This window comes from Sminthopsis crassicaudata, chromosome 5, assembly GCF_048593235.1.
Source record: "Sminthopsis crassicaudata isolate SCR6 chromosome 5, ASM4859323v1, whole genome shotgun sequence".
Lineage (NCBI taxonomy): Eukaryota > Metazoa > Chordata > Mammalia > Dasyuromorphia > Dasyuridae > Sminthopsis > Sminthopsis crassicaudata.
The window spans coordinates 187736272-187755939 of record NC_133621.1 but is presented as its reverse complement, the minus strand read 5'-3'; the positions used below and the strand labels follow the sequence as shown (position 1 = coordinate 187755939).

General features: G+C 38.6%; 1 protein-coding gene and 1 long non-coding RNA gene across 4 annotated transcripts in view; one reads left to right on the top strand and one right to left on the bottom strand.

Annotated features, from left to right (window-relative positions):
• Positions 1–19668, top strand: part of LOC141543596 (uncharacterized) — a 48517-nt gene that overhangs the window by 3990 nt on the left and 24859 nt on the right. Inside the window, exon 2 of the long non-coding RNA XR_012482475.1 lies at positions 514–644. This is a non-coding gene — a long non-coding RNA (uncharacterized LOC141543596). The remainder of the gene's footprint in view (positions 1–513; positions 645–19668) is intronic.
• Positions 5933–19668, bottom strand: part of CD4 (CD4 molecule) — a 34174-nt gene continuing 20438 nt past the window's right edge. For all 3 annotated transcript variants that reach the window (XM_074269061.1, XM_074269063.1, XM_074269062.1), the window contains exons 4-10: positions 12052–12210; positions 11099–11347; positions 9695–10042; positions 8474–8698; positions 8047–8165; positions 7364–7431; positions 5933–7038 (exon numbers count right to left, since the gene is read on the bottom strand). In XM_074269061.1, the coding sequence (XP_074125162.1) occupies positions 7029–7038; positions 7364–7431; positions 8047–8165; positions 8474–8698; positions 9695–10042; positions 11099–11347; positions 12052–12210 (1178 nt within the window). In that variant the 3' untranslated portion in view covers positions 5933–7028. The remainder of the gene's footprint in view (positions 7039–7363; positions 7432–8046; positions 8166–8473; positions 8699–9694; positions 10043–11098; positions 11348–12051; positions 12211–19668) is intronic.

Here is a 19668-nt window from a genome sequence, read left to right as displayed (position 1 = left end):
CGCTTCTCCATTTTCTGTTACTATATTCCTGTTCTCAATTTCTTTGAAACAATCTGCTGATACACTCTTCCCCTCCCTCACTCCCCAAGTCCTCATGTAATAATTTCCCCTAAAATTCACTGGAGGACTTTATTTACATTGGTGTAGAGATTATGTATACTTTGTTTTGGTTTGGTTTTGGTTTTTTTAGTTTTGTCTTCATCACATCATACAAATCTTCCCAGATTTCCATTAATCATAATTTTCCTTCCTAGCCTGATTATCATATTCCTTTGCATTCCCATACCAGTTTGTTCAGTCATTTACCAATCATTGTGCCCAGGTTTTTGTCATCACAGATAATTAATGCTGCCATGATCCTACCAAAATGGGTGGGGAGTTCATATCTGCAATGCAGACTAAAACCTATCCAGTCCTGCCTATGGATATTTGTCTATGTCCTCATATAAGTTTACCAGAAATAGTTTACTCAACATACTAAAGGCCTCCCTTGATTTCTTCTGCTATTTCTAGGGTACCAGTAGAGCACTTTGGATGGCCACCTTTCATCTGTCACTCTTGCCATGTGACTAGTTCATCTCTTTCTATCATACAATCCCATGATGACATCTTTTAGTTCCATTGCTCTTCAACATTCTTCACTGGTATGTAACTCTTCAGCTCCCATGCTATTGCCCACAGAAATTTCAAAGTTCTGAAAAATGGCCAAATTCTATCCCAGAATTCACCAGTTTGATGATGGTTTGACATAGCATCACAACTTCTGGGAAAGAAAAGCTGAAAATGATTCCATGTGGATAAAGGATAGAGAGTCAAATGTGCACAGATGATCTCTAGATGTATCTCTCTCTGTATTCTTCTGGGTTTCATGTAAGGGCTGTGGCAGGAAGGCAGCAATTGAAACTGATGGGATATAATCAGATTGACACAAGCTAACTATCATCTTGATGAGATTTGAACTGTTGTAATTGCCTCAGTGTTATAGTTTTTCTGGATTCCTTCTAAAGGGCAAAACTTCATCTAATTCCCAAATGAACTATGGAATGTCTGCTATTGCCCTACCTTCTTTTCTGCTTACTTTGGAGAGGAGGAGATAGAGGGAGACACTGTAATCTCTTTTGTCCCTCTAGTTAAGTGGCCACTGCTTATGCTGTTTGTTTCCTGATGGCACTCTTTTACTTATGTCCATATACCTGGTAAAGGCAAAAATCTGGCAAAAATATTGTGTGATTAATTTGTGGAGATTAATTTGGGAAGCAGTCTCTGATCTTTTAAATGAAATAGAGAAAGATGGGTGGACATGGGAATCCTGTTTCAGTTTTCCATCATTAAGAGAGATGTACAAAAATTACATCATCTAGTTGATTCCAAGTTACTCCTACAAGTGCAGAGCCACACTACTGAAGACCCAGAAAGGGCTTTGTCATCAAAGCCCTTAGTACTATCAAATAATTCAGCATCAGAAACTGATATTTTATCAGTGGAAATGACATTAGAGATGTCGAATAACCATCTGCTTTGTTCTGTACCCTAAGAACTATGGGACTTTTCCATCTGACTTATAGCTAAGACTGTCTGTATGTCTTATTAAACGCACTAGAATGAACTCCTTGAGAGCAGGGGCTTTTGATTTTCTACCGTGTTTCCCCGATAATAAGACCTATCCTGAAAATAAGACACCCACATACTCTTTAATATTCCGCTAAAATAAGCCCTCCCCCGAAAATAAGCCCTATCGAACTTACTATGAAAACGGTCATCATGGTGATCCCCTGCGCTATATGCTGCGTAGCGGTACCTTCAGTAAGCAGCGCCGCCCTCCCCTCCCGGGTGAAACGCATGTTGCGCTCCGAGCTGCATCCAATCAGAGCTGCAGCAGTGAGCGCGTCATCCTCTTCTTCCCTGGTGATTTGCTTGCTGGCGCTACTGAGAGCAGCGCCGCGGAGTAGAGCTGAGACAGGACCATCTAAAAACTCGGTAAGTTCAGTAAGCGATGGAGAATAAAATAAGCACTCAGGGGGCATGATGGAGGCTAAAAGGGGCATGATGGAGGCTAAAATGGGCATGATGGAGGATAAAAGGGGCATGATGGAGGCTAAAATGGGCATGATGGAGGATAAAAGGGGCATGATGGAGGATAAAATAAGCCCTCCCCTGAAAATAAGCCCTCTGGTGTTTTTTAGTCCCAAAAAAATAATAAGACAGTGTCTTATTATCGGGGAAACACGGTATTTGTATCCTACAGTGCTTTATACATATTAAGTACTTTACAAATGTCTTATTCATTTATTCACTCATTGATTCTGCACATAAGTTGGAGAGCACATAAATGTAAATTATAATTTATATCTCTAGATTTAACATTGATGGTCCCTAAAGCTAAAAGGAAGCTCGAAAGGTAAGCTTCATGTAGGATATAATTGGGAAATCTTAGGAGCAGCTACTTACATGGGAACTCATGCATTTATCTCCTGGGGACTTCAATGAACCAAACTTCCATGAAAGAAGCTCTTATCTGTTAGAATATTGTTTCAAAAAAAAATAGAATATTGTTTCAGCCCATCCATACCAATTGTGTGCCTTTCCATTGCCACCTGTGTGATATTCTATATAGATTATTATATTTTAGCTTTCAATGATATACAGCAACTCCAGCAGAATGCTGGTATTAAAAATATGAATCTTTACTTTCATCAGAAACTTTGGGTCTTTAAAGAGAATTTGCATTTTGCCTAAGGCAATTCAGCCTGTCTTCTTTTTGTTCATTTCTTGTCCATCATATCATCCATCTGTACTGTCTATCTTAGACATACATATTGTTGTCTATAAAGGCATGAGTACTGCATTGGAAGTTACAAGTCGTTGGTGTCTCTCATTATTTTTTCCTTTCTCATATTTCTATCCATCCTCACCTTTCCCCTCCTTTGGATCATGTTGATTTAAACTATAGCGTTACATCAGGTTCTTTTCTTTTCTTTTTTTTTTTTAAGTTTATTTATTTTTTAACACACATTGTATGAATTCTGTTGGGAGAGAAAAATCAGAACAAATGGGAAAATCCATGGGAGAAAAAAAAAAACAGAAAAAAGAAGTGAACATAGCATGTGTTGATTTACATTCAGTCTCCTTAGTTCTTCCTCTGGTTGCAGATGACATTTTCTGTCCAGTCTATTGGGAATCCTTTGGATTACCGAATTAGTGAGAAGAACTAAATCTTTCATAGTTGATCATCGCACATTTGTGCTGTTAATACATACAATGCATTCTTGGTTCTGCTTGTTTCCCTCAGCATCAGTTCATGTAAATCTTTCCAGGCCTTTCTATAATCAGCTCATTCATCATTTTTTATTGAACAATAATATTCCATTACCTTCATATACCACAACTTGTTGAGCCATTCCCCAATTAATGGACATCCACTTCTTTTCTAATTCTTTGCTACTACAAAAAGAGCTGCTACAAATATTTTTGTACATGTGGATCCTTTTCCCTCCTTTAAGATCTCTTTGGAATATAAGATCATAGAGATATTACTGGGTCAAAGGATATGCACAGTTTTATTGCCCCTTGGACATAGTTCCAGATTGTTGTTCAGAATGTTTGGATCATTTCACAACTCCATCAACAATGCCTTAGTGTCCCAGTTTTCCCACATGCCCTCCAACATTTATCATTATCCTTTCCCATCATCTTAGCCAATCTGAGAGGTGTGAGGTGGTACCTCAGAGTTGTTTTAATTTACGTTTGTCTAATCAATAGTGATTTAGAGCATTTTTTCATATAACTCTAAATAGCATTAATTTTACCATCTGAAAATTGTTCTTTGAAGGTTCTTTTCAATCAGTGTTGGTACATAAACTGTAATTATTTTCTTGGTGGTCTTTTTGCAAATATGAATAATTGGTACTATAATATGTGATTAAAAATATCTCATGAAATGAGGTTTCTTGTGCCTTTGAATGTATGGCAATACTCATTTCTTGCTTCTTCAATGAATACCTATGAATATTCGATAGGTATTTCATGTGAACTTCATCTTCTTTCTTTCCACTGATTCCATTTGTAGTGCCATTTGTATCAAGGATGTCATATAAATATATAATTTCCTCCAACATTATGTCCGCAGCATGTCATTGGATAAGAATCTCATATTTAGTGTTCTGACAGTTTATTTGAAATTTGGTTGGCTATTGTCCTTTGTTCTCGAAGAGGACCAAAATGACATCACTATGTTAGAGTTGAGTTGAGTTACAGTTTGCCCAACTGTAGCTGATTAGACTAATATAAGCTCGGAATGCTCTGCCACAGATTGGACATAAATAGTCCATAGGAACTATGAGGCAGGTTCTTTAATTTTGTGCATCTCGTGCTTCCTTTGAAAGGTATCTTAAGAGATATCTTAAAAGAGCTCAGTATTTGGGAGGTTCCGAAGGAAAGTGCAATACCACTCTTGTTGGGCTGGCCACATTGTTCAAATGCCAAATGTACGCTTGCCAAAAAGATTACTTTATAAAGAACTCATATAGGGCAAGTGTTCACAAGGTGATCAGAAAAAAATGATACAATGGCACCCTCAAGGTCTCTCTTAAAAATTTTAGAATTGATTGTATGACATGGGAAACTTTGGTTCAGGCCTACCTAATATGGTGTACTCTCATCAGAGAAAGTGCTGTGCTCTGAGCAAAGTAGAAATGAATTAGCTCCAAAGAAACACAAAATATACAAAGTTAGAGAAGCCACCCTAAATGCTCAAAATTATCTTATGAAGAACTCACACAAGGCCAATGCTTACAAGGTGGTCAGAAAAAAGTGATATATATTTGAAATATAGATGTTCTAGAGTATAAATTCTTCTTAGTACTTCATATTCCTTTCTTCACCATTTTTCTACCACCATTGAGAAGAGAAAGAGACCAGCAGAGGATTGAGGGCCATATTTAAATTTTTTCTTTGTTTCATGGTTTACCATCATGGAAAATTCATTACCAAATAAAGAATAACTGGTAGTGTGCCTCTCTATACTGAGATAGATTGGTCCTCATAAAACAGACCGTTTTTTAGAACCTTACTCAAAGAACTTCCAATCTGGTAGGAATTGGCAAAGTTTCTGATTCCCTGGCATTAATCTTCAAGAACTAAGGGCTGCCTCCATATCTTTATTAGGCACCAGAATAATACTTTATATTATGGGACAATCTATGTGGTTTTTCAAGTATTCTATATAATTCTATGTGGCCTCAAATCCTGAAATACTATTATATCCAAAACCTAAAAATTTCAAATAGTCCAAAAGCAATAATGGGTATAAGTAGGCTACAAACTATAACCAACAATGACTTCTGTACAAGAAGTTATATGAAAGATATCATTTAGAAAATAGATAAGAAAAGGAAATGAGCTGGTCATTTGTATCAAGAAGAAAGGATTATATGAAAAACCTGGGCAATGCACTGGTCCTTTCAGAATAGCAGAAGATCTGGAGGAAGAATTTCAGGACTTTAGGTATCTCTGGCTGATTTATTAAAGGACATGAACAAGAAAGGTGTGATTGAACCTTGGTCTATTGCACTGAAAGGAGTACTCCAATTGATGAGATCAAATCCATTGAATTATTGAAGAATTACCATTATTAATAAGTAAAAGATAGAGTTAATGGACAGTTCTCACTCCTTAGGAAGCTGAAAGGATCTTACATGAACTGTGGATTCCCTGGGGAATCTTCATCAGTGTCCCACTACTTTAGCCAATCTAAGAATCTTTTTCTTCTCCAGGATCCAGACCACTTTTCCTGACCTCTGAGGGGCTAGAAGCCTTTTCTTCAGGTAGAGCTCCCTGTGCTTGTTCCCTAACTCTGACCCTAGCAGAAACCCGGTCCTCTGACAAAGCCCTCAGGAAAGATTCAGCTAGAAACAAAATCAGATGAAAATCATTCTTTTTGTATTGTTTATTCATTTTTTCATCAACTCAAAAGAAAAGGGAAATGATATTCCATGGAAAAGTAGGGGGTCCTACCCTGAGTCACTCCTAAGTAGGCCCCTTAAATGAGACAGACCGAAAGAAGAGAAGGGATATATGAAGAGGTTGAGAGAGAGAGATTAAGATGGGAACAAAGGCTAGGAGGCATGGGGGAAAAACCAATCTAGAAAGAGATTGATTTCTAGCCCCCACATTCTAGAACCCTGATAAGATTTAAGGAATTGAAGGAGCAAAAGGGCTGGGTGAAATATGGAGAATTGCAGCCCAGAATCAAGTATAACCAAGTATCTAGAAATAAAGGTATCCAACCCAGACCTCTTCACAAGTTTACAAACATAATTCTTTCTCTAGGCCCCTACTGGCATTCATAATCTGGAACATCAAAAGGAGAAAGAGAGAAACCACTCAATAAAAGGTTGATGGAGGTCCCAAGATCATGAGGGAAGAGGGAAAACAATTCGTCAAATCAATCAAAAACATTTATTGAATGCCTGTTATGTGCCAGGCACAGTGCTTAATTGCTGGGGATACAAAAAGAGGCAATTAACAATCCTTTTTGTCAAGGAGCTTACCAAAAGGATGAATATTTAGTAAGCTTTTAGATAGGGTGAAATGAAGATAGAGACACCTAATTACACACCCACAAGTTTGTTTTGGCTACTAGATAGAGCAAGGCATAGTGGCAGGAGAGAGTAAGTGTAGACTAAGAACATTTCTGACTGCAGGGTATAAAGCTGAAAAATATAAACCAGAGACATCCTGTTCTCAGTGTCTGGATTGAATGAAGTACCATCCTGCCCCCTGCCCAAAGGCTAGATGAAATGACCTGCAGAGTCTTGTGGCTGCATCATGGCACAGCAGAATAAGGAGCACGTCCTACTGACAATGTCCAGGATTATTACAAGGCAGGTTAGGAAGGACAAGGGAGCCAAAATGTCTCAGTCCTCCTACATTCACCTTCCCTGCTCTTCCCAGTAGGCTGAGGCAGGGATGGAGGATTTTTCACAAATCGGGCAAGCCTTCCTTGTTCAACTGTTCAGGCTACAGTTTTTCTAAAAATGACTAGAGAGAGAGAAAAAAAAAAGAAATAAAGATGGTTTAAGGACAATTCAGAAAGTTCTGTCCTTTTTTCCCTCTTTCTGCTACATACACATCTCTTCCCACGCCCATCCCCGTCTCCTCCCAATATTCTGGAGTCTCTTCTCTGTGAATCTCATATCCCTTCTTGCTTCTTAGTCCCCTCTCCCCTAGGATCATCTCTTGCCTTCATCTGCCCATCCTCTCTTGCATTCTGGCCATGTTTCTTACCCTAAACCCTAAAAATCCCTCAATCCCGGCTCCATCTTCATTCTTACTTCAGAACCTTCTTCTCTCTTTTGTAACTTACTGGGAACACTGGCAGGTCTTTTTCTCACTCAGGAGTCTCCTGATCTGAGACATCCGCTCTGCTCGGCGCTGTCCAGGAAGAATAGGAAAAGGAGAGAGAGGCATGAAGGACTTGGATCCATGAGACCGAGATCGATTGAGTGGAGAGTAAGGATATAAGGGGGAGGTTTCAGGCTACAGGAGTTACTATTGCCAAGGCAATCTGTCCCAGAATAAGCTTGCTGTTACTTCTTCCCTGTCTAGCTTGGATCTAGGACATTGGGATGTGGGGGAAGAAGGAAGTAGGAGGCAGGAGTAAGGAACATGAAGGCAATTATAAATTTTGTAAGATAAAAGTATTCATTCCTAAGCTTCCAATGCAAAGCCCCTTTACCTTTTAGGTTTTCATATTCCTCATCCATTTAAGTGAAAAAATTTGGTTGATAGATTTAGAACTAGATGTGAGCTCTTAAGGGCAGGTATTTCAATCCACCTTATTGTATAGGTGGAAAAATTGAGGTCCAGAGAAGGTAAATAATTTTCTCTGGATGACCCAATAGGTCCATTCCTGCTTCAATGTTCTAGGAATCTGTGATTCCATGGGTTCTATAGTTTGACCATGGTAGGTTAAGACAACTGGATGTATGAATATGTTAGGAAAGTGGTGAAAATCTGGAGTAAAGTGGAGAGGAGAAGTTTACTCACCAGCCTGTGTCTTCGTCTGACATAACAGAAGGTAGAGAGCCCAAAGAGAAGCAGCAGGCTTGCTCCTGCACCCAGTCCGATGCCCAGATAAATGGGGAGATTCCACTTCTGTTTTGCTGCTGGAGAAGAGACATACCCAGAAGCCCTCTCACCTTCTAGTCCATAGTCTTGAACACCAAGAAAGAAGGATTCAGGAAAGAGGGCAGGTAGAAAGATGGAGCACAGAGTAGCAGACTGGGAAATGGGATTCTTGGGTCCCAGCAGGAAGGAGTTAGCTGAGACTTCCAGAGAAGTAGTAGTTGCTTTAGTGGTAAGATGGTGGGAGGTGAGCATGGCTGAGTGGGATTGCTCCATGTATTCTTGTGAAAACTGAGCCATTGAGACAGGGGCACCAGGGAGAGAGAGGGGAAGGGAACCGGTTTCTTACTCAATTTGAAGGAATCTGAATTAAGTAGTTTCTCATCTTGGTTGAACAATTGGCATTCCCATGTCCCAGACTCTGGTTTGTTCACCTTCAGCTCCCTTTGCTTCTCTGAAACATCCAGGTTTATTTCTGTCTGATTTTCTAGCACCCATCTCAGCTTCAGCCCAGGGATTATGGGGCCTAGCACATCACAGCACAATTGCTTATGTGGTGATTCCAGGGACATAGCTGAAGAGAGCAAGAGACAGAAACTGAGGACTTGGATTAGAGAGTGGGTTCATACTCCCTCTTCAATAAGATAGAGATAGGATAATAGTGAAAACAACAGTGTCTACATGTATGTAGCACTATATAACTTTCAAAGCTCTTTGAAATTGTATTGATGCATTTTCTCCTTAAAACAGCTAAATAAGGTGGCTCTGGGGGAAGATATCCCCATTTGACAGATAAAGAAAACTGAGACAGAAAGAGAGAGACAGAGATAGAGACACACAAAGAGAAAGAGACATAGAGACAGAGTTAGAGAGAGACTGAGAGAGAGACAGAAACAGAAAGAGAGAGAGACAGAAATAGAGAGAGAGAGACAGAAACAGAGAGAGAGAGAGACAGAAACAGAGAGAGAGAGACAGAAACACAGAGAGAGAGAGAGAGAGAGAGAGAGAGAGAGAGAGAGAGAGAGAGAGAGAGAGAAGGAGGGAGAGAGAGAGAAGGAGAGAGAGAGAGAGAGAGAGAGTGAGAGAGAGAGAGAGAGAGAGAGAGAGAGAAGGAGGGAGAGAGAGAGAAGGAGAGAGAGAGAGAGAGAGAGAGAGAGAGAGAGAGAGAGAGAGAGAGAGAGAGAGAAGGAGAGAGAGAGAGAGAGAGAGAGAGAGAGAGAGAGAGAGAGAGAGAGAGAGAGAGAGAGAGAAAGAGAGAGAAGAATTTGCCCAATTTCACACAGCAAGATTGAAAATTGAAATTAAAATCCAGGACTAAAAGATTCTGACTCTGAATTCTGGGCTTTTTGGAGATGATAAATGAAGACAAATCCCAAACCAGTTGAGACTGAGAAATAAGAGGACACCTTAGTTCCTGGAGTCTAGAGAGTGGTATGGAGGAAATTTACTAGGCAAGGCTAGACAATTAGGCCCTCAGGCTCTCTTTTTCCCCTTCATGCTGACTCTGGAGAGGACCAGCTCTGTGATATTCATAAGGAAGAAAATATGTGCTCAGCCCTCACTTGCTCACCTCTCATTACCACAAGGTTGACCTTCTGTTTCAGGTCTGCCGAAGAAAACTTTAGTAGGAAGACTCCTGAGCCAGCATGCTGGGGCAAGACAGGGGAAAGAGTGAATGTGATTGGGAGATTAGAATTCTCCAGTCTGAAATTTGGAATCCCATTTTCGGCTGTCAAAGTCTTATCCTTCCATGAATACTTGGCTGGCTGTCGGGGAGAGGCAACACCTTCCACCTGCCATGTCAATTCTCCTTTGGGATCCTCCTTGTTCAGCTCCTGCTCATTTAGATTCAGAGGAAAGGAGAATTGGACAGTTTTGCCTGTCATCTTATAGATGGTCTGGAATGGTGATGTGAAACCTGTAGATGGTGATAGAGACAGGAAGGGTAGGATTAGAGAAAGGGAGTGGAAGTAAAGGAAAGGGAGAGGAGAATAGAAATAAATCCAAACAGCCTTGTATTCTAAGTCTTCCAAAAGCTGCCTATGCATTAAAAAAACAACATGATTATATTCATGCATCCCTTTGCACTACTCCCGGTCATGAACCCTTCCACTGTAGCCAAAGTGATTTAGTTATCCTTCTTCCCAAATGCCATGCACATTTCTGTTGTCTTGCTTATTTTAGTCCCTCTGCCCAGAATGTCCTTCATATTCCTCAAAGTTCTAGACTTTCCTCCAGCTCAAGTCTCATTTATTTTAAGGAACCTTGCCTTATTTCAAAAGGGTCAACTTAATCAATATTCAATAATAGGTATTCACTAAATTTTTTTTTATGCCAGTAAAATTGAATCCATCTTCTTGCACAAACTAGGTGTTTGTGACTGTGGGCAAGTCATCTAACTTTTTAGCAAATCAAGCAAGTACCCAATATTTTAAATTGTCAATTTGCATCCATAGATAGAATTTCTTCCTCCTTTGAGTTCAAGATGTCAAAAATAAAAAAAAATAATTATTAGATAAAATTATTAAATGCTTATTAGATTGTTAAATTATTAAACAAAACAAATTATTAAAACAACAAAATCCATTTACTTTGAGTAGAATAAGTAAGGAATGGGAAAGGGGGTGTGGTGTTGCTGAAGAAAAAAGATAAGATCCTTCTCTGAGTTGTAAAGTCAAGAAAATACAATAGTAATGAAGGTCTTCCTTTTTCTCCTTTTTTCCACCCACTGACCCTGAGAAGAGACTAAAATGGCCCTCAACATCTCCTGCGTCATCTCCTTGTCTCTCACGTGTCAGATAGTGGGAAAAAAGTAGGAAGAGCAATATCCAGCTTGAAATTCCAAAACTTATTTCCCCCCGGGAACAAAGATTAGGGGTAGGAAGGAAGAGGGGGCCCTGAAAGTCAAGGGAGTAGAAGTTTTGAAAGTTGTAGTAAAAAGGTGAGAGTAAAAGAAAGGGCTTGCTTCTCTTACCAAATACTGTGACTTTGATGCTCAATTTCAGGGTTTTGCCATTCACAGTGACATCACAGTACCAGATACCTCCTTCTTTGGGCTCCATGTGGATTAAGTTTAAGGTTTTCTTGTCTTGACTCAGGATCCTTTTACTTTTATCTCCTGGACCATTCCATTCCACCTTGAATCCAGGAAGGTTGGAGGAGCCATGTAATGTTAAAGTCATGTTCTTTCCAGAAAATATATAATCACTTGGGTTGGCCGTCACTGGAGAGGGGACAGGAGGCAGCTCCAAATTACATACACCAAGCACACCCCAAAAAGGGACAGAAGATCCAGAAGTATTGTTTCTCCCAGGATACCTAGCTTCTCAAACCTACCAATCATGCCACTTTTCTGGGTCCCCAAGGTCCTCCTTCTCTATCTTCTTTCCCCTTTATCTTCTTTCTTCCATCCTTCCTTCTTTCCTTTTATCTTTCATCTCTCTTTGTTCCTACTATTCTCCTTTCCCTCTTCCTCTCAACACAATGTCTCTATCTTTTTTAGCCATGGATAAAAGAGAGAAATGATCAGATGGGGTAGTGGATAGAATGCTAGAATTCTAACCCCAGGTCAGGAAGACCGGAATTCAAATCTTTCCTTAGACACTTAACCTATGTGACAACCTCGGTTTCCCTCGATTTCCTCATCTCTTAAGTGTAGATAAATAACACTTACCTCACAGTTGTTAGGACCAAGTGTAAACATTTGTAACATATGTAAATAAATGTAATGTGTAGAAAATGCTTTGCAAACCTAAAAGTGTTATATAAATTCTAGCTATTATTATGAAAACTTTCAAAAGGTCTCATTGGTTGCCAAGGTGCCTTCTGTTAGTAGGAGATGGGGGAAAAGAGAGAGAGAAGACAGGGATGGGCAGAATTTAGGGAGAAGGAAAGAAAGTGATCTTTCAATTCTTTTCTTCTACTCACATTTGAACACCAAAAGTTGGACCTCCTGCTTCCTGTTCTCTACCTCACAGAAATAGGCCCCTGAGTCTGCTATCTCCAGTTTCTTGATGATCAGAGAAAAGTTGCCCGAGTCCCATTCATTTCTTGAGGAATCCACTCTATCTTTTTTTTTTGTTTTTCCTGGAAATGAAAAAAAATTTTTTTTCAGGGTAGAGGAGCATTCATTTATTATTACAATATATTAAACATTCATGACTTTTGTGCTTTGAGCTACCTGAAGATTATTGTCATCCAAGTGAGACATGGTGGTGGAGTAGTGGCCAGGAAAGGGAAAAAATAAACACTGAATTTTAAGTCAGAAGACCTGAGTTCCAATTTCACTGCTATACCTTACTTCTTATTGGGGTCAACATGAAAATCACATTGGGCTTTGATTTACTTATGTCTAAAAAGAGGGGGTTAGGCTAATCATTGCTAATATTCCTTCCAGCTCCAGACTCTTTGATTTCATTCTGTCCAGAGAATCCTCGACTTGTCAGATTTCCATTTCTGTCTGTGGAATGAATTACATCTCTCCTATGGGTAAATACCCATAATTAGGTGATAGGATATGGATGATGAGTTAACAAAAGAGACTTGGAAGGAATGGTCACACAGAGAAGAGGAGAAAAGAATATCCAGGAGGAAAAACGTCATTTGGATTTTATTAAGACTTTTCGCACAAGATACTAGAGGAAGCACTCAAAAGGACTATGCTCATTGAGCCTTCCCAAATTCCCAGAGGATTATATTGAATGGGGGATATGGACAAGGACCCCGAATGATTTGTTGAGGACTGGACAGAAAGTATAACAGAGAAGGACTGCAGCACTTCTCATGGAGTAGGCCCCTTGCTAAAGGACATACATGACACAGCAACTCCTGATTGGTCAGTTCCTGGGTCTGAGGTTGCATTGACTGTGTTTGCCTTAAAGATGATTGGTGACTAAACCAAGAGGAACCTCCCTCCTTAGCAGGCTCTGAGGATAGAGGAGAAAATCTCTGCTCATCTCTGGAGCAGGTCACTTTGGGATTCTGCCAGCTCTCCCTTGGACTGCCAACAATATAAGAAGGGGATTTTTCTCCTCCCCCACTCACTGGCAGTAAGGCAGCCTGCAGTTTGAGCATATGGCAGTGAGAACATGTGCTTGCCTAGCTAAGCCTGAGACTGCACCTCAACTACCCGGATGTCTCCTCTGGTTTGGGCTTCTTTCCTGAATCTAGGAATCCCAAGATCCTAAAGAATGGGTATTTCCAGCCTTATAAGTCTGAGAGTCCTTGGGTTCCTAAATCAGTGCCCACTGCCCAATACTAATAATACCCTAAGCTATGCTGCTTCTCAGAGGAGTATAAACAGGCAAGATCATTCTGAACTTGAGTACACAAAAGGCAGGAAAAAGCTGGAACCAGCTTCCCAGCCAATTGTTAAATTTCCAATGTAAGCATATATATTTCAGAAATCAGCAAATTGTATAAATAGAGCTTAATTTATTGTTCTGCTGATTGTCTAGACTCTAGACTTAAGGAAATGATGAGGAAAATGTTTAATAATGCAGATTAAATTTAAAACTGTATACATCCTCCCAAAATAGTTGTTCAACATTTACCAACATATCCTGGGTCTGACTGGTCAGAAAATCTGGACCATCTCAGCCTTTGGTGATCTGAAGTGAAAGTGAAATACCTGTTTAGTAAAATCACAAAGTGATTTTCATGAAGTTTACTTAATGTAATGTCTGGTACATAGTAAATGCTTAATAGATGCTTCTTGACTTTACCTTTTAGGAGAATATATGGGCATAGATTGGATCTAGGTTGTTATTTTATATTTGCATTTGTTAATGCATACCTGTGATTTTTTCTTTGAGCATTGCATTTCTTTAGAGGAAGAGAAAATAAGTAATTGTATTATACATGAAATTCATTTTGTACCTGACAGTTAAAAACTTTGTTGGACCCAGAGGGCAGAGATGCTTCCCCTTTGTCCTCTCCATTAAAGGGTGGATCATACAGGTGGTGTGGATTGAATTCAGTCCAAGGAAATCTAATTACCTAAAATAGTGCTGGACCTGGAGTCAGAAATACCTGAATTTAAATCCAGTCTCAGACATTTAATAGCTATGACCCTGAGCAAGTCATTTAATCTCTGTCTACCTCACTTTTCTCATTTATAAAATGAAGATTATAACAGCATCTACAATCCATGGTGGTTTTGAGACTCAAATGAGATACTATATATAAAATATTTAGTGCTGTGCATGATACATAGTAAGTGCTCAATAAATGTTACTTTCCTTCCTTCTTCTCTGAAAAAAAAAAAAAAAAAAAAAAAGGTAGGGAGAGAGTCAGTCTCTTCTTTCACTATTTGGATTTTATGCCCCAACCCTGACACTCTTAGGGAATATTTTCTTAAATTTTGGGTTTGGCTCATGTCTAGAGTCTTCCTAAAAGGGACAATAGAAAAGTAGTCTCTTGTTGATTGGTTGTTGTCCTTTGGATTCGCAGAGGACCAAAATGTTAGAGTGGAGTTACAGTGTGTAAATTAGGTATGGGAGAGGTATTTATTTCCCCTACACAAAAGAAATGGGAAACACATTTGGTTCTCACAAATAGCATGCATTGACAGAAACTTAAGCCTCAAGTATTAACTACTGTTATATCATGAGATTGATTTTTTAACTTCAGAACATGAAGCAGTCTTTAGGATTGGATTTGTCACAATTTATCTCAGCTCTTCACTGTCTGAACAACTCTCTCCAGGTCCATGATTTCTAAAAAGCCAGGCCAGGGTTTGAGGCCTTTCCTCTCCTCCCCCCCCCCACCTTGATGGGTATCTTCTCCAATGCAGAATCTCTACAGATGAAAGAGGATTACTCCTGCTGTAACTGAGGACCCAGAATCTCTGGACCTTTCAGACTCACGAGGTGGCTTCTAAGGCTGGAAATATTTATGTCAGGATGGCTGCCGGATGATCAAAGAAACACAAAGCACAAGAGAGAGAGACAGAACCCAGGATTGAGCCCAGCTAGGTAGCTGATCTGTAAGCTCAAGCTACCATTGGGAGCAATTGCCATGCTTCTGGGGCAGAGAAAAGCCCTATCTCCCAATTCTCTCTTCACCTCCACAGGAAGTCCCAGAGTTGCACAATGCCATCTGGAGGATCAAAGGAAGAAAATGACAGGAGTGGATTCGTTCATTCATTGAATAAATAGCTTTTCCTGCTCAGCAGCTGATAAGGGGATTGCTGGTCATCAAGCAAGTGTCTGAATCCTTAAACCATGAGTCACCCACCCATGGCCAACAGAAAGCAGCTTGGCTCATAGTCTTCCTCTTGATCTCACTACCTCTTCTCATAGTCATGTAGCTCAGTATCCAGCTGGCTTTTGAGCTCTCTGAGTTGTTTTTCCTTGAGCCCAAAGAGAGGATTAAGGGAGAGAAAGACTGGAAGAGCCATGTTTTCTAATGTTCCTAACTCAGAGAATGATTACCCTTACTCCTTCCTTCATTTCATCCTTCTCCCAAATCACAGATTTTTTTTTTTTTTTGAGTAGGTGAAAGAGGCCATTCTTTATCTCGTCTTAATCACTAAATGGGTGCTGCCTTAGTCAAACTTAGACTTTTTGAAGACCTTAGTTTAAAAAAGCCAAAGGTCTCCCAGTGCATCCAGGGCCATCTTCAAGTGTCTTGATCTATATCTGGCCACTGGACCCAGATAGCTCTGGAGGGGAATGTCTCGGGCATGTCATGGCGTCACCTCCCCAATGTCATGGTCCTCTTCAAGAATGAAGGACAAAACAATCAGCTAGATAAAGGTATGCCCTCTACATGTTGAAGCATCCTCTTTTCACTTTTTATCTTTTTCTTCCTCTGATCTTACAATTCAGATTTTTAGGAGAGATGCAAAAGAGGAGCAATTGGTGAGACAGTGGACCACACAGAGAGAAAAAAACTATTGTGAACAATACTAGACCAAACTCGTGGCAAGGATCAAAGTGGTTAGGGGAAAGCATCACATCAAAAAGAGATTTTTATAGTAGAGAGACAATGACCAAGACCCATGAGAAGAAAAGAGTCAAACTGAAACTACCATCTCTTATGGTGGGCTCTAGGTGCAGAATGTCTGGTCAGACAATGGCCAGTATGCTGACTTGTTTTGCTTAATTGTACTTTGGTTTCTAGAAAGGGTTCTATTTTAGGGGGTAAAGGAGTTGGGAAGAAACAATGGGAAGTGACAGCAATGTAAAAAAAGAAAGAAAGAAAGAAAGAAAGAAAGAAACATTAATTTAAATTAAAACAAAAAAAGAAACATGGGAAAATATTAAAAGGAAGTAGAGTAATTGTAATCACCAGTCTTGGGCCTGGGTGATGAAAAATATCTTCCACATCTTATTAGAGAGTTGGGATATGATTGTGGAATGTGTCCTATATGATCAGATTTGATCACCATGCTGATTGATGTGTTTAACTATTTTTCTTTTCAATAAGGAAGAGTTCATTAGAGGTGGTATTGAAGTGGTATAATATATAGAAATGATATGAAGGTAAAGAAGAAAAACTATTAGTAAAGTCCAAATACATGTGTGTGTACATATATCTGTTGTTTTGAGTTATTTCATCATATCTGACACTCCATTTAGGATTTTCTTGGCAAAGATACTGAAGTGGTTTGTCATTTCCTTCTCTAGCTCATTTTATAGATGAGGGAACTGAGGCAAACAGGGTTAAGTGACTTGCCTAAAATCACTAACCTAGTAAATGTCTGAGGACAGATTTGAATTGAGATCCTCTTGATTCCAGGGCCAGTGTTCTAACCAGTATGGCATTTATGTCTCTCATATGTGTATGTATGTGTACATATATCCATATATATATATATATGTATGTATATACACATATTTTCTACTTGGCCTCTCTGTGGCTTTTGAAACATCTACTTCTCTTGGATAATTTGCCTGGTAATTAAGTTCATCCCAGCTCCTTCCTCAACGCCAGCTTTCAATGATTTCTCTTATTCCTCCTCACTAAGGACAGTTCAGTGTTCAAGAGCACTGATGGTAAACCCTGCTATTCACCCCCTTAGAGAAAGGTATCGACTCTAGGTGCCAAATGAGAGCTTTTTTTCCCACATGGTCAGTGAGGGAATTTGGTTTGCTTAACTATGCATGTTTGTTACCCCCCCCAAAAAAATTGTCTCTTTAATCCCCTAACAATTATGTAGGGGTAGGAGAAAAAGAAACTAAATTTTTGTTAAATTTTAAAATTTGTTCCTGTGGGCAACAACTAATCCTCTAGAATTGTTGTTGTTGTTTGTTTGTTTGTTTGTTTTTATTTTTAAAATTAATTTTATAATTATAACATTTTTTGACAGTACATATGCATAGGTAATTTTTTACATTATCCCTTGTACTCCCTTCTGTTCCGAATTTTCCCCTCCTTCCCTCCACCCCCTCTCCTAGATGGCAGCCATTCCCATACATATTAAGTATGTTATAGTATATCCTAGATACAATATATATGTGCAGAACCGAATTTTTGTTGTTGTTGTTGTTTGTTTGTTTGTTTTTCAAGCAGTGATGCTAGGTAGGTGGGTGAAGGATCCCTCTCATTTAGATTCTGCATTTTGGTACTTATATTAAAAAGTCACTCATTGTTTTATTGTTACATTTTATACAAACAAGTACAAAAGATGTGAAATACATTTTATAAATAGAGCTAAGGGTAAGGAAAAAGTCACTCTATGTTATTTGACTAGAATACAATATTGGAAGTCCATACCATGTGCATAAAAATTAGAAAGGGCAAAAGATCAGACTGGCAAAAATAACAAAAAGGAAAATGACAAATGTTGGAGGGTCTGAGGGAAAATTAGTATATTAGTACATTGCTAGTTAAGCTATAAATTGGTTCAACTATTTTGAGAAGGAATTTGGAACAGTGCTGCAAAAGTTAGTAAATTATAATTTTTGACGAGGCCTATAAACAATGTGAGATAACTCAGTCGATAGAGTGCTGGGCTGGGAATCAATAATATCTGAGTTCAACACTGGCTTTAGACTCTTACTAGCTGTGTAATTCTGGTAAGTCACTTAACCTTTATTTGCCTTAATGCACTAGAGAAGGAAATAGCAAATCATTCCAATATCTTTTCCAGAAAAAAACCCTATGGATGGTATTGGTATAATATGGTCCTCCAGGGTCACAAATAGTGGGATACAACTGAATAATTGAACAATGACAATGACTCACATAATTCAAAAGAAAGTGAAAAAGAAACTATTTTTACAAAAACAGCTAGGTGATACAGTGTATACAGTGCTGACTCTGGAGTCATAAAGACCTGAGTTCAAATTAGTGTGACCTGAGCAAATCACTTAACCCTGTTCGCTTCAGTTTCCTCATCAATAAAATGAGCTAGAGAAGGAAATGGCAAACCATTACAATAGCTTTTAGAAGAAACCCCAAAATGAGGTCACAAAGGTCAGACATGATTGATAATTAGTCAACAACAATAAATTCAAAATAAATGTTTTGTAGTAGCCCCAAACTGAATACTATAGGGTAATAACTAAACAAATTTAGCATGTGATTGTAATAGAATTTTATTGTGCTATAAGAAATAAATAGTTTGAGAGAGGAAAAGCTCTATGAACTGATACTTAGTAAAAACAAAAGTAGGAGAGCAACTTACACCATGATAACAATATTATAGAGTAAAATAACTTTGAAAGGCTTCCGAACTTTGGTCAATGCAATGACAAATCAGAGTACTAAAGATAAAAACACATTACTCACCTCTTACTTTAAATACAAAATCTAATATACATTTTTGAAGAGGCTCAATGTAGGAATTTGTTTTGTTGGACTATGCATATTAGTTATGAGAATTTATTTTTCATTATTTTATTGTTGTTCATTGGGGAGAGAGGAACAGAGTCTGCAGCATAAAAATAAATGAATAAATAAATTTGTGGGGAAAAATAAAATAAAAAGGATAAACCATAAAATAGTTTGTATATAGGAATAAAAAACAAATATACTATAAAACAATTTGTATATAGGAAGGATATGTTGATATAGAAATCTACAAATCTGAGAGGAGATACAGATAGAGGAAGAGCACGAAGACAGAAGAGAATGAGAAGCATTGTCATAGAGGGAATATGTTATAGATTGTCCATCTAGATTGAAATAATGTATAATGAATTTTGAAAATGCACACAAAGTTGGCATGGGAAAAGAGTATAGTTTGTAGGGAAGAGGTGCAAGACATATTAAGTCACAGGTATCTGCTAGAAATAATATCTATTAAACAAAGATAAAATTTTATTTACTTGATGTTAATTTCATCTTTCAAAATGAATGTTAACAAAACAAAGAAGGTAGGATAGCTAAGCTGTGAGAACAGAAAGGCAGTTTTTGTTGTTGTTCAATCAAGTTCCACTCTTTGTGATCCATTCTGGGATTTTCTTGGCAATGATACTGGAGTGGTTTGCCCTTTCATTCTCCAGCTCACTTTATAGATGAGAAAACTGAGGCAAAATGGGCTAATTGATTTGCTCAAGATCACACAACTAGAGTCAGGAAAAAATTCAAATTCAG